The sequence below is a fragment of the Otolemur garnettii genome, unplaced genomic scaffold (assembly GCF_000181295.1).
Source record: "Otolemur garnettii isolate 467f Iridium unplaced genomic scaffold, OtoGar3 scaffold00044, whole genome shotgun sequence".
Classification (NCBI taxonomy): Eukaryota; Metazoa; Chordata; class Mammalia; order Primates; family Galagidae; genus Otolemur; species Otolemur garnettii.
The window spans coordinates 7,521,610-7,534,761 of NW_003852439.1; the positions used below are offsets into that span (position 1 = coordinate 7,521,610).

General features: G+C 52.5%; 1 protein-coding gene across 2 annotated transcripts in view; it reads left to right on the plus strand.

Annotated features, from left to right (window-relative positions):
- Positions 1-11,916, plus strand: part of UBE2I (ubiquitin conjugating enzyme E2 I) — a 15,616-nt gene extending 3,700 nt beyond the window's left edge. For both annotated transcript variants that reach the window (XM_003790766.3, XM_023513783.1), the window contains exons 2-7: positions 852-928; positions 1,076-1,159; positions 2,218-2,290; positions 6,435-6,544; positions 6,673-6,752; positions 9,822-11,916. In XM_003790766.3, the coding sequence (XP_003790814.1) occupies positions 863-928; positions 1,076-1,159; positions 2,218-2,290; positions 6,435-6,544; positions 6,673-6,752; positions 9,822-9,885 (477 nt within the window). In that variant the 5' untranslated portion in view covers positions 852-862 and the 3' untranslated portion in view covers positions 9,886-11,916. The remainder of the gene's footprint in view (positions 1-851; positions 929-1,075; positions 1,160-2,217; positions 2,291-6,434; positions 6,545-6,672; positions 6,753-9,821) is intronic.
- The last annotated feature ends 1,236 nt before the right edge of the window (positions 11,917-13,152 follow it).

Here is a 13,152-nt window from a genome sequence, read left to right on the forward strand (position 1 = left end):
CTGGTCTTGAACTCCTGAGCTCAAGCAATCCTCCCATCTCAGCTTCCCAAGTTGCTAGGATTACAGGCATGAGTCATCACACCAGGCTTTAAAGCAGCGGTTCTCAACCTGTGGGTCACTATCCATAGGAACTGTATTGTTTTTTTGTTTGAGCAGAATCTCAGTTTGTCCACCTGGATAGAATGCTATGGTGTCCTACCTCGTAACAAGATAGGGTCTCATTCTTGCTCAGGCTGGTCTCAAACTTGTGAGCTCAAGCAGTCCACCCACCTCAGCCTCCCAGAGTGATGGGATTACAGGCATAAGCCACCACGCCCAGCCACCCTGCAGTTCTTGTAACTTTGTTTCCTTCCTGGCCAGGACTGAAGCTAAACTGTGAGCCCCAATTCGAAGCTGGGAACCCCACATCTCCTGCCCTCCCTGGTTTCAAGCCAGTGCTCCAAATGTCCCTGCAGAGTTACTCTAACCCAAACCCAGTGTGTGGAAAAAAGCTGCTGCAGGTCCATGACCATCAACTGTGACCCAGCCCCTCTGTCTCCTCACTAGATCAGGGGCCACAATGTGTGTTGCAGAGCCTAGCGATGGGGTGGGGTACAGGGGAGACATCCCACATAACCCCCAGGGTGTTCTGGGAGGTTACCTCTGGCACCTTCCATGGTGAGTCCCATGGGGTGCAACACCAGCCCAGGCTCCCCATAGGCAGGGCAGCAGCTAGGAGGATGGTCTTTGCTGGGCTGGAGCTTTCATGGGAAACAAACCACCTGCTCCAGGCCAGGTGTGGGCCTGAGTGGGCAGAAGGACCCCAGGTGTCTGTGCCTCTAACCCCACGTTCTGCCTCTTGTCTCTTCCAGGGACTTTAAATATGTCGGGGATCGCCCTCAGCAGACTTGCCCAAGAGAGGAAAGCCTGGAGAAAAGACCACCCTTTTGTAAGGAGACGGTTGTTTCTGTGTGCAGCAGAGTGGATAGTCAACCTACATTGAAAGTGGCAGGCCCAGCTGAATAGGCTTGTTCTCTGGCCTCAAGTGAACAAGATGCCCTAGCGCTGATGTGCTCTTTTGGTTGTTTTCTCTCAGGGTTTTGTGGCTGTCCCGACAAAAAATCCCGATGGCACAATGAACCTCATGAACTGGGAGTGCGCCATTCCAGGAAAGAAGGGGGTAAGGGCCACCACTCCCACTTGTTGGTGATTAACAAAAGATTAAGGAGGCAGAACTATTGGGAAAGATTCAGATGCCATTTCTCTATGACACTCACATTTGTCAGGGGTTACAGTCACAGCCAATCCTCAGCTCTGACCTCACCCCACCCCAGGGAACAAGAGGTCTGAAGGTACTGGCAGGGTTGAGGTGACAACGGTAATCCCACAGGGGGGCAGTTTTAACCAAGAAGGAAGCAGGCTGACTATCTGTGGGTGCAGACCTAGGCAGGGCATGCAAGACCCTGTTGTGTGGTTTGGAGCACAGATCCGTGGCAGGCATGGGGAGCGGTCTGAAGTAGGTATCTTCTTAGTCAGGAGGTTACTGCCATGCTGAGGCTCATAGAGCTGGGTGTGCAGTGTGAACCAGCCTGAGCAGAAAGATGTTCTGGAGAGCCTGCTAGTCACAGGCCACTGTGGCCACCTTGGACCCTGCTTAAGGGCCCAGGCATCCTTCACATGCAGGCATTGTCTCCAGACAGGACAGCTCTTCCTTGCTGACCTTTGAAAAAGGCGTCTGGGTTATGCCTGGCACCCAGATAGCACCACCTCTTCTCACACGTGGTTTGGGTTTGTCATCTGTTTGGGGCTCTGTTCAGGGTCCAAGTAGGCCATCCTTGCCCCTTGTGTTAAGGTGAGGCAGATGCACCATTGCTGTCCCCTTTCCCTGAGGGACATTGGAAGGAGTGTCAGACTGTGGAGCAGCAGGGGTCCAGGCCAGAGGGTGGGGCCTGGCATAATGTCCCTGGGAAAAGGGAGCACAACAGCTCCCCCCTGCGTGTTCTAGCCTCTCAAAAGACCGACCTATCTCTGAAGCCAGCTCCTGCCCTGAGAGGGCTCTTTCTGGCGGCTCACTTTCTGGGACTGCTCCTTGGGGGGGGGCATTCTGGACTATAAGACATTTGAGAAGGCCCCCCAGCATCCTGGTGGTCCTGGGTGTTGTGCAGCAAAAGCAAGTCCTTTTCTAGTAGGATCATAGCAGGCAAATGGCATACCTCATCATAGTTTCTTCTCCCGCAGACTCCGTGGGAAGGAGGTTTGTTCAAGCTGCGGATGCTCTTCAAAGATGATTACCCATCCTCACCTCCAAAATGTAAGTAAAAGCACGGTTGGGCATCCTGGCTGTGTCACTACTCTGTCCGGGGAGGCACAAGTGGTTCTGGGAGGAGATAACCGGCCTTGCATCCCAGCCTCAAACCTTACTCCTAGGCTCGGCACCTGTGGCTCAAGTGGCTAAGGCTCCAGCCACATACACCTAAGGTGGCGGGTTCAAATCCAGCCCAGGCCCACCAAAACAACAATGACAGCTGCAACCCCAAAATAGTCAGGCATTGTGGTGGGCGCCTGTGGTCCTAGCTACTTGGGAAGCTGAGGCAAGAGAATCGCTTGAGCCCAGAAGTTAGAGGTTGCTATGAGCTGTGATGCCACGGCACTCTACCCAGGGGAATAGCTTGAGGCTCTGTCTCAAAAAAAAAAAAAAAAAACCTTACTCCTAGCTTAGGTTGGAGGTTTGAGTCTGTTTCCAGCCCCAGGGAGGTGGGTGGTGCTTATAATAAGTAGACTCAGTCTCAGATCCCAGCTGAGCCCCAGTAGGATCCCAGGCCAACGCTGCTTGGACCTTTAGTGGTGGTTGATGATGAAACCATGGACCTGGAACCCACAACCCTGGACAGGACAGACGTGTAAAAGGACCACTGTTGTTGCCCTCTGAGGGTTTGTTTTGCCCTGACCTGTTCCTCCCTGCTTGTCATCTGTTAAACTTCATATCCAACTTGTGGCTGCATCTGCACCCTCAGAAGTGGGAGGGAAGGGCTGAGGCCATGTTTGGAATAGTGGCTGCAGCTAAATAATGGTCTGAATGCAATTTAGGAAAACTCAGGAGGGGGGCAGTAAGCCTCCACCCTCTTATAGCTAGAAATCAACAGCAGTGGTTAGATAACTAGTCAACATGTTCCAGGTACCTAGAAGAGCACCTGGCCTGGGTGAGGCCAAGGCTGAGTGTGATTCCTTGCTGAGGTGATTGGTGGGTCACAGCAGAAGGATGTTTCCACTGTGGTGGCAGTTCCCATAAGGTGAAGTCTGTCAGTTGGATAACACTATGATGGAGACGGGTTTCACTTTCAGCTGCCCTTTGCTGTTTGAATTTCTTTTGCTACATAGAGGTATTGCTTTAATTAAGAGGAAAATGTAAGAATGGGACAAGCAAAGCTGCTTTCACTGCTTCTGCTTAGTGACTGGAATCCAAGCAAGTTCAGCAAGGCAAGGGAAAGAAACCTCTCGGACTATTGTGAAAGGTAGGCCTGTGCAGACACACCGTCCCTTAAGGTTACTGTACACATATAAGAAGTGAATATATAGAACTATTTTCATATCATTTCAACAAAGGAAAGTTTTGAAACTATACTATTTAAAATAGCATCATATCTCTTGGAATAACTCGAACAAAAGATTGGTTCAAGGGCTCTATACTGGAAACAAGAACATTTCTGATAGAGGTCAGTGCCAGCCCAAGCTTGCCACACGTCATTTGGAAGATGGAACGTTATATATATGTTGGTTCTCTGAGCTCATTCACAGGTCCTGAGTCAGTCAAGCAGACTCAGAGAGATTCAGATGCTACTCTGTGTGGCAGTGTTTGGAAATGCAAAGGGCAAGGCCAGCTATGGCCCAGGGAGAGAACCCAAACCATGAGTGGGGTGGGACATGGTGATTGAGACACTCTGGGGTTGGTGTGGAGACGGAGGCAGCCTGCAAAGCAGAGCATCCAGAAGGGCGTGCATGTGCAGTGGCATGGATGTGATAGGACCGGCCCAGTGGGATATCCCCATAGAAGAAGAGAAAACTTAGTTTCTTCCCACCATAGACAGTTGCCTTCTGGATGGACGATGGTGCCCACTGGGAAGAGGAACGGTGAGCTTTTGGAAGAACACTCAGGAAGAATCCTCCTTGGGATAGGCATTGATTTCCTAACAAGGGAAAACAGAAAGTGCTAACCATAGGGTGCAATTGACCATTTGAACTGCATTGAAGGGAAGAATATATTTTCATCAAAAGGCACCTGTGAGGGGAAAGAGGAAAGGTAAATATATATGCGTCTCAGCACTTCCCTTGACTTACCAAGAGCTCCTGGGAATCTATCAAGAAAAGATCAACTACCATGACACCAAACAGTGCTTCCCGGAAGAGGCCGTCCACCTGGCTGTTAAGGACAGGGAAGGACATCTGACTTCATCATCAGGGAATGGAGGAGCCCTAGCAGGACTCTTAATACACTGCACAAGAGCAGACAGTGTAGGGCAGTGGGAGTACTCACACTTACCAGAGAATATAAGTTTGGGACACTTGTCTTTGGAAAGCTATCTGCTGAAGTAAACTTAATGCTTATAATTTATGTCTACTGCAGGACCTAGAAGTTCTGCTATAGTGAATAAACACTTGGACACACACGTGTCCCACAAAGACACAGGTGTGCTTGTGGCAGCCTCATTTGTGATAGCCAAGAGCTGGATACAGCCCACATGTCAGGAATAGAAGAATGGGGACTAGTGTACAGAGCCTGAGTGCACAGCAGATCTAAAAACTTAGAAGTCAAGAGGTGACAACTGCATTTGGAGGGAAGCCAGCGAGTGGCTGGGCAGGGGTGGGGGCTGTATACTTTCCCGTGTGGGGGTTATTAGCAGAAGAAACCAGATTGATAAATCAGAGTAAATTAGAATTAGGCACTTGTGTTCACCAGAGGATATAATGAAAAGAGCAAAAAAGCAAGCCCGGAGTGGGAAAAGGCGTTTGCAAGACATACAACTGACAGAGGACTTTGTCTAGGATACATAAAGAGCTTGTGCAAGCCAGAGGGAAGATGGGCAGGGGACTTACACAAGCTCTCTCCAGGGGAGCAACCTGGGACTGGCAGTGCATGGAGGAACCCACACTCAACAATCGCCAAGAGACGCGGTTGGACTCAATCCACAGGCAGCCATGGAACACCTAAAATACCACTAAAATTCGTGGCTGGCCCCACCTGGTGTCAGTGAAGCTTGGAGGTAGCAGGAGCTTACAGGCCTGGAAACTGGCAGTGACAGCTTAAGTTTAACATTGATGCCTCACAACCTAGCATATTCGCATGGAAACACACATGTATGCAGGGCTCCCATTCAGGGGTCATTCCCTGTGAGCCCCTACAGGACAGTGGGCAAACCATGGTTATCCCTCACCATGGACTCACATGGCCTTGTCAAAACAAGGAATACCTTGTGGACAGTGCCATGGTGTATAAAGTCCTGGCAGTCACATACAGTGCTGGCAGTGGGCGCTTTGTCCCTCTGGGAGCTGTGTGTATCAGTGGGTGTGCTTGACGATTCATCCAGCTTTGCTGGACTTGCTGTGCTTTTTTAAGTGTGATGATTATAAATAAAGAGAAAGGGCCAGGCGAGGTGGCTCACGCCTATAACTGTAGCACTCTGGGACGCTGAGGCGGGTGGATCGCTTGAGCTCAGGAATTTGAGATCAACCTGAGCAAGACCCCAACTATAAAAATAGCTGGATACTATGGCAGGTGCCTGTAGTTCCAGCTAGTTGGGAGGCTTAGGCGGGAGGATCGCTCAAGCCTGAGAGTTTGAGGTAGCTGTGAGCTATCTATGGCTGTGAAACTCTATCCAGAGCGACAGCATGAGACTCTTGTCTCAAAACAAAATATAAATAAAGAGAAAGGAGGAGAAATGTCCAGATAAAAGAAGTGTCCTAAAATGCCAACTGTGGTGGTAGTCCCTGAGTGGGATTGCTAATGGCAGTTTTTCTGCTCTTTCATAAAGAATCCAGGGTCTTAAGAGCCTATGGTTTGGGGGATGGAATGGTCTGTCTCCAGGGTCCTCTGCATGGCTCTGCTGCCCATCCTCCCTGGGCCCACCTAGCTGTAAGAGATGCAGGGACAGCCACAAGTGTCACTGGCCACCCTGTGTGGTCTATGTCCTCTGACCGCCTGGCTGTGCTGGAAAGAGACATGGCCTTGTGTCTCAGCTGGGCCTGTTGTGCATCTCAGACTTTGTTCCCCACTGTTACACAGTGTGTGCTTGTTCTGCTTCCTGTCACCTTGTGACTTATTTCTTTTTTTTAAAGTTCTTGGTCATATACCTGGCTGCCTGCCAGGTGTCCCAGCATGAGGATGGGGCAACTTGAGGGGGTTGTTACTGTACAGGACTGCAGTTGCCCCCCCAAAAGCATTTTCTTTCCTCAACCTCCAGGTAAATTTGAACCACCATTATTTCACCCAAACGTGTACCCTTCAGGCACGGTGTGTCTGTCCATCCTGGAGGAGGACAAGGACTGGAGGCCAGCCATCACAATTAAACAGGTATGGGCCCCACAGGCCCCTGCAGGGCAGGCGGGTTGGCAGCCTCCACAGCCAAGTCTGATGTCTTGAGGAGCCCCCATCATGCTCCTGACACCAATTTTGTGTGTGTGTGTCTGTCTCTCATGCAGATCTTATTAGGAATACAGGAACTTCTAAATGAACCAAATATCCAAGACCCAGCTCAAGCAGAAGCCTACACGATTTACTGGTTAGTAGCAACTGGTCCTGTGTAGGCCATTGGGGGAGGGGGATACAAGCTTACATGGCTACAGGGTGGCCCTGTGGAAGGAAAGTCCAGGACTGGACAAGTGCATGTTGTATACAGGCGTTGCTGTGAGCAAGAGGGAAGGTGAATAGGGTTTTCATGGCCACTGCCCAGGTGTGCTATGGCCAGGCTGATCCTGTGTCAGCTTCACAGGGAAGGCCCTTGAGCACCAGGGTGGGAAGCCATGCTAAGGGGCATGTCCTGTGGGCCCTCCCACTGCTGCTCATGGCCTATTCCCCCTGTCCTGCTGCTCCTGTGGTAGGTGAGGCCCAACCCACCTCAGTGGTGCTCAAGGCTCAGTGGGAACCTCACATGGACCTTAGGAGGTGCTGCTACGGCCAGGGTGTCCCTGTGGTCCTCCCCCACCCATGCCAAGGAAGAGAGCCTGGCATAAGTCAGCACTTGAATGGTTAACCTGGTGCCAGGGAGAGACCCCACACCTGCAGTGTCTGGATCCCTTGGCATTACCCGCCAGCCTGGTCTGAGGGGTCCACAAAAAGCTAGGTTGGCAGATCTGATTTTATGCTCCATCTGCAGCATTCAGAAACTACCCAGTATGGGTCCCTGCTCCTCTACGGAACAGGCTGGAGCGCTTTCTGGAGACAGTCTTGGGTTCCACATGGTCAGGACCCAGAGGGGCTTGCAGGACAGCTATCCCACTCTCAGGCTTACCTAGTAGGCCATGGGACCAGCCCATCCCACCTGGATAGCAGACCTGTGCCTTCCAAGGGGCTCGTCCTGAACTGGAGCTGGTCAGGAGGGAGGACTGAGGCAAGAGTGGTCATCATGAGAGATGCATTTCTCCTCAGGTTCATGCCTTGGCTGAGCTGCTGGTGAGGAGCCCTCCCTGGTGGCTCAGGAAGCTCAGAAGCCCAAGTATAGCAGCTCTGGCCCCAGCCCAGCTTCCTTGAGGGCCAACTTTGATCAGTCCCTTTGCCCCTGCTCGGTTGGCTGAGCTGCCACTAAGCAGAGTGAGCCTAGCGGGAAGTGGCAGACTCCCTCCCTATGCTGTTGCCTGCTATGCGCTGACCATTGTGGGAGGCACGTTTGTTCCACACAGGAGAGTGTGGCAGGGCCTCCTGCAGACGGTTGGCTCTCATGGCTACTTACCCTGGCCAGCATGCTTATGAGACAGCAACAGAGCTGGTGGCTCCAAAGAGACCAAGTGGCCCTTGAGGCAGAGGCGCTCCCCTGTCTGGCCCTCAGGTGTGCCTCAGTGGCTGTGGTCTGTTTGGTCTCCATTTTGCTGACCTCAGGCCATGCTGTAATAACTGCTCTGCACCAGCAGGTCCCAGCTGTGTGACTTCATGGCCCTGCATCCCCTGGGCTCACTGCCTGCTGGACTACACCACTTGTTTTCACTTAAACAAAATGTTCTTTCTCCTGCAAATGTCTGTGTTAAATGTACTTGCTGTAGAGCATGCTCAAGAGCCCGGTCCCTCTGTCATCCTGCTTCTGAAGACCTGGGCCATCTTCTTGCCTTGGCAGGTGCTCTGTCCTTAGGCCACACTCTGTAAGGGCAGTGCTGGGGCTTGGCTGCTCCTCTGGTTCCTTCTAGAACCTGCCCAGCTCAGCTTCTCTGCCCTGGGCCTGCCTGGTGGCCTGAGCTGCACGTGGGGTTAGGAGCAGGGTCTGGGGTGGGTGGTGCTGGGTGGTGCCCTGGTCCCAGAAGTTCAAGGGCCAGAACTGCTTCACCCACAGTTCTGGCCCTTGGCCCTGACCCCATGTCCCAGGATTGGTGTGCGGTTCTGCCCTCACTCCTCTGCACTGGCAGACAAGGCCCTTCAGAGTCTGCTCTCACCTCAGAGCCTTCTGTCTATATGGTCGACCCTCTTGTCCTTTAACCCTGGTGCCTTTGCAGACCCAGGCCTGGGGTGCAGGTGACCACAGTGTGCCATCTAGGGGAGGGCATTGCTTTGGTTAAGAGCAGTTTGGCTTCTTAGGCGCTTTGAACACATGCAGGGACATGCCAGGCCTGCTTGGAGCTGTATGAATGTGCAGCTGAGGAGCTGCACCCCTGCTGCAGTACCAACCACTCACCACTGGGGCTCTGCACATCGTCCCTGGCAGCTGTTGTCAGGCTGAGCCTCATGCTGAGGTCCAGGTCTGGTCTTATTACCCGGCAAAAGGCAGGGGCTGAGCACCTCCTGACTCAGCCGCCTCACACTTCTTTGCCTCTGGGGCTGAAGGCTTAGTGGGAAATCCTCTACTTTGGGAATTAGGAGCAGTTGACTTTTTTTGTTTGTTTTTGTTGCGACAGAGTCTCACTTTGTCACCCTCTACAGTAGAGTGCTGTGGCATCATAGCTCACAGCAACCTCATGGGCTCAAGCGAGTCTGTTCCCCTCAACCTCCCAAGTAGCCGGAATTACAGGCACCTGCCACAAAGCCTGACTATTTTTAGAGACGGGATCTCACTCAGACCTGTGAGCTCAGGTAGTCCACCTACCTCGGCCTCCCAGAGTGCTAGGATTACAGGTGTGAGCCACTGAGTCCAGCCAATTGATGTTTTTAAAGTCAACAGTGTCTCAGAAGAAACCACTGAAGGCCAGTTGAGAACGCAGACTCAGGTTATAGGGCCCCTCTGGTCCTGAGCAGCCTCGTTGCCCAGTGGGTCACTGTCTGAGAGGCTCCTGCTCCTTCCTCTATCACTATGCCCACCAGACATGGCCTCCTTTCCTCTCTGCTGCCCGCTGGGCGTGTCTCAGTGGCCCTTGGGCTCTGCCATTGCACACAACTCCCTGGGCAACTGCTTTGGGTCACTGTGTCTGAGGCTGCTGCCCCTTCCTCTATCACCGTGTCCACCAGACATGGCCTCCTTTCCTCCCTGTTGCCCTCTGGTCCTGTCTCAGCAGCCCTTGGGCTTTGCCATCACACACGACTCCCTGGGCAGCTGCTTTCTGTCATGGTTGGTGCTCCAGCCACTGGCCCCAGCTTCCTGAGCAAGGCCTCTGGCCAGTACAGGTCCACTGCTCAAATTTCTAATGTGTCTCTTCTCTTTTGACCTCCTCAGCCAAAACAGAGTGGAGTATGAGAAAAGGGTTCGAGCACAAGCTAAGAAGTTCGCACCCTCATAAACAGCGGCCTGTGGCATCGCAAAAAGGAAGGGATTGGTTTGGCAAGAACTTGTTTACAACATTTTTGGAAATCTAAAGTTGCTCCGTACAATTACTAGTCACCTGGGGAGGGTTGGGTGGGTGCCATCTTCCATTGCCGCCACGGGGACACAGTTCTTGATTCGCTGAATTGCCCAGATTTTCATACAGGGTCTCTTCCTTCAGTCTTTTGTATTTTTGATTGTTATGTAAAACTTGCTTTTATTTTAATATTGATGTCAGTATTTCAACTGCTGTAAAATGATAAACTTTTATACTTGGATAAGTTCCTGGAGCTAGCTCCCTCTCTGGTGCAGGCATGCTTCACACCATAGGGCTGCACTTGGCCTCCCGCTGGCTGCGTGGAAAACAAAATCACACTAGTCCCTCCCTCCACCTTCGTTCTCTTCAGAATCTGGGTTGTATTGCTTTTGAGCCTCAGATCCAAAGCCAGCCAGCATCTGATTCGCATCACTTCCTTTGTGTTTATATGGCGTTTTGTCTGTGTTGCTGTTTAGAGTAAATAAACTGTTTATATAAAGGTTTTTGTTGCATTATTGTCATTAAAAATGTGAGGAGGCCCAGGAGTGCCCTCCCCCAAGCGCAGGCCTCAGAGCACCAGCCTCAGCCTTGTGGGCCAGGGCCAGGCCAGCGATGAGCATGTCACACTGGCTGGGTTTCCAGATGTACCCAGGCCCTGTGTGACTCTCTTGTCCTGGTTCCTTGTAAATAGGACTATGTACACAGCTGGCTTGAGGCTTCTGTTCTCCCCAGCCCAGCCCGTTGTAAAGTATTAGACAGTTCAGATCAGGCTGAGTTGGAACTGGTTTTAAGACCCTTGTGATGCATGTGGGTCAGAAGCTGATGTCTGCAGCATCAGGCTCCAAGGGGATGCAGTGAAGCCAAGTTGGGACCACTGGCAGGGGGTGCACATGCTGTGGTGGCCAGGCAGCAGCGATAGAGCCTTGCTCATGGACACAGTGGCATCTGCCCCTATCCTGTCTGTGCTGTATGCCCTACCCAGGGGCAGCCGTTTGCCTCCACATGCCGTTCCCCACATCTTGGGATCCCCAGAAGCGGCAGGTGGATGGGCCCTTGGTGGTATCTTGACCCCAGAACTTTTAAGGTACCACTGTCTGTAGTCCTTATCCTGAGGCTTTCTGAGCCCAGGGCGCAGCCTCAAGCCTAGATGTTCTGCAGGATGGCACAGTTGGGGGTCCAGAGAGGCAGGGCCCAGCACTCCTACCCTCTGACCTGGCCCCCAGCACAGCGAGTAGGGCATTTATCAGATGTGCTCTGGAGCCTACCGCCTAGGTACCCTCACTGTTAGAGCGGGGTGCCTGTAAGCTCAGGCACAGACCAAGGGCCCCAAAGGCTTAAGGAGTACAGAGAGGGCTGGTCATGGGCCCCAGGAGGAAGAGGCTTGGTGTTGCTCTGGTCCACATAGGACCCCAGCTGCCAGCCAGGAATCTATCTCCAATGTTAGAGGTGACTTCGGAAGGCCCTAGAGCTGGCAGCACTGGTGGCTCTGAGGTTTGAGTGCCTTGATTGCTTTCTCAGCTGTACGTTTTGTCGGGTTGCTAAGCTCTCGGTTTGATATTTGCAACTTATAACTCAGAGGGCCTTACCTGGGGATTCAGCCAAGTGTGTCCTTGTAGCTGCTCCGGAAAGTCGTCTTTTGTAATGGCTGAACTACATTTAGCATTAGTTACACCTGTATATGGTTAATGTATATGAAAATTCAATATATTTTATAGTTAAAGTATCCTAAAGTAATTGATGTTTCTAGCAAACTGTAGTGACTTCAGCTAATGAAATGTTTCCTTTGTACCACAGTCCTGGGCTTAGCAAAGATGTGAATCTTGTAACTTGAGCACTCTGGAATGTGACCCCGTGGCTAATGTCAGGGATAGAGTGTGTTCTCAGCATAGCACCTCGGGATTGGTCAGGAATTGTGGACAATAGATTAACCACTGTATCTAAGAATCCTCAAATTAAAACGTTTCCACAATCTGTAGCCTGCGGGGTGTGTCCTTTTCTGCCCTGTCCCTGTCCTCCCTTAGCTATGGGGGTGGCAGACCCTCACCAGTACCACCCCACTCTGTTCTGTGCTATGCTGCCCTGCCTAGGGGGGCTGCCTCACTTTCACCTCCATCACCCAGCATCAGACCCTCCATGGCCAAAGATGTCCCTCCCTTGAACCTAAGTGGGGTCCCCTGCACCTGCCTGGCTCCCTAGGACCTGGCTGCCCAAGGTGGGGAATCCCCCCTCAGAAAGCAGGGATACCAGGTGTGTGGCAGTGCTCTACTTGGCATCTCCAGAGGCACCTGGGACTGTGTGACTGAGGAGTCATTCTGTGGCCTCAGGGGTTGGGCTGACCACACTTCACTCTGGCTTAAGGGTGGGTGTCCCAGGGCCTGCTTCTGCGCAGGAAGGCATTCTGCCTTTGCCTTTATGGAGAGTGTAGGCGCCTACAGCTGCCAGCTCTGCTTGGGCCCTCAGCAAAGAGGCAGAAGCAGGCCCTGCTGGGAAGGGGACTTAGGCACACCCACCCAGCCTTGGGGCTGGCTGGGCTGAAGGAGGCAAGGAGACCTGACCATAACATGGAAATGTTGGCTCCTGGCATGCCCCCCCACAACTCCCCATGGCCCCTTTACCCTTCTCAACTGTCCAGCTGGGGCACTTGTCCATCCATCCACAGAGGCCCCTTGGGCTCCCTAGTAAGCCCCAGGCACAACCATCACTCCTGGGAGCTGCTGATGGAAACCTCTGACTTGTGGTTGTCATGACAACGAGTTGCCAGGTTGGAAGGCCTGAGCACTGACTTGGACTGGCTGGAACCGGTCTGAGCTAGCTGGGGGGTGGGAGGAGCAAAGGGTGCTAGCTTTCAGGATGTCTTGCCTTTTGCTCAGGAAACAGTGCCTGCCCCATCTGAGGGATCCTAACTATGGACATTTAGTGGGGAAGGACAGTAGCCCAGCCCAACCCAAAGACTTTTGTGAAGTAACAAGCAGGCCTGGGCTCCTCTCTCACTGGGCCTCTGCCCATCCCTGCAAAGCCGAGTAAACCCTCCCCAGAAAGCAGGCAGGGCCCCACCCCAGGAGGTTGTTCTGCCTTTACCTTTATGGAGGACGAGGGCACATACAGCTGCCAGCTCTGCTTGGGCCCCACCAAAGAGTGAGGGCAGAAGCAACCCCTGTTGGGAATGGGGCCTTGGCACACTCAAGCCAGAGCCACCAGGAAGGAGGC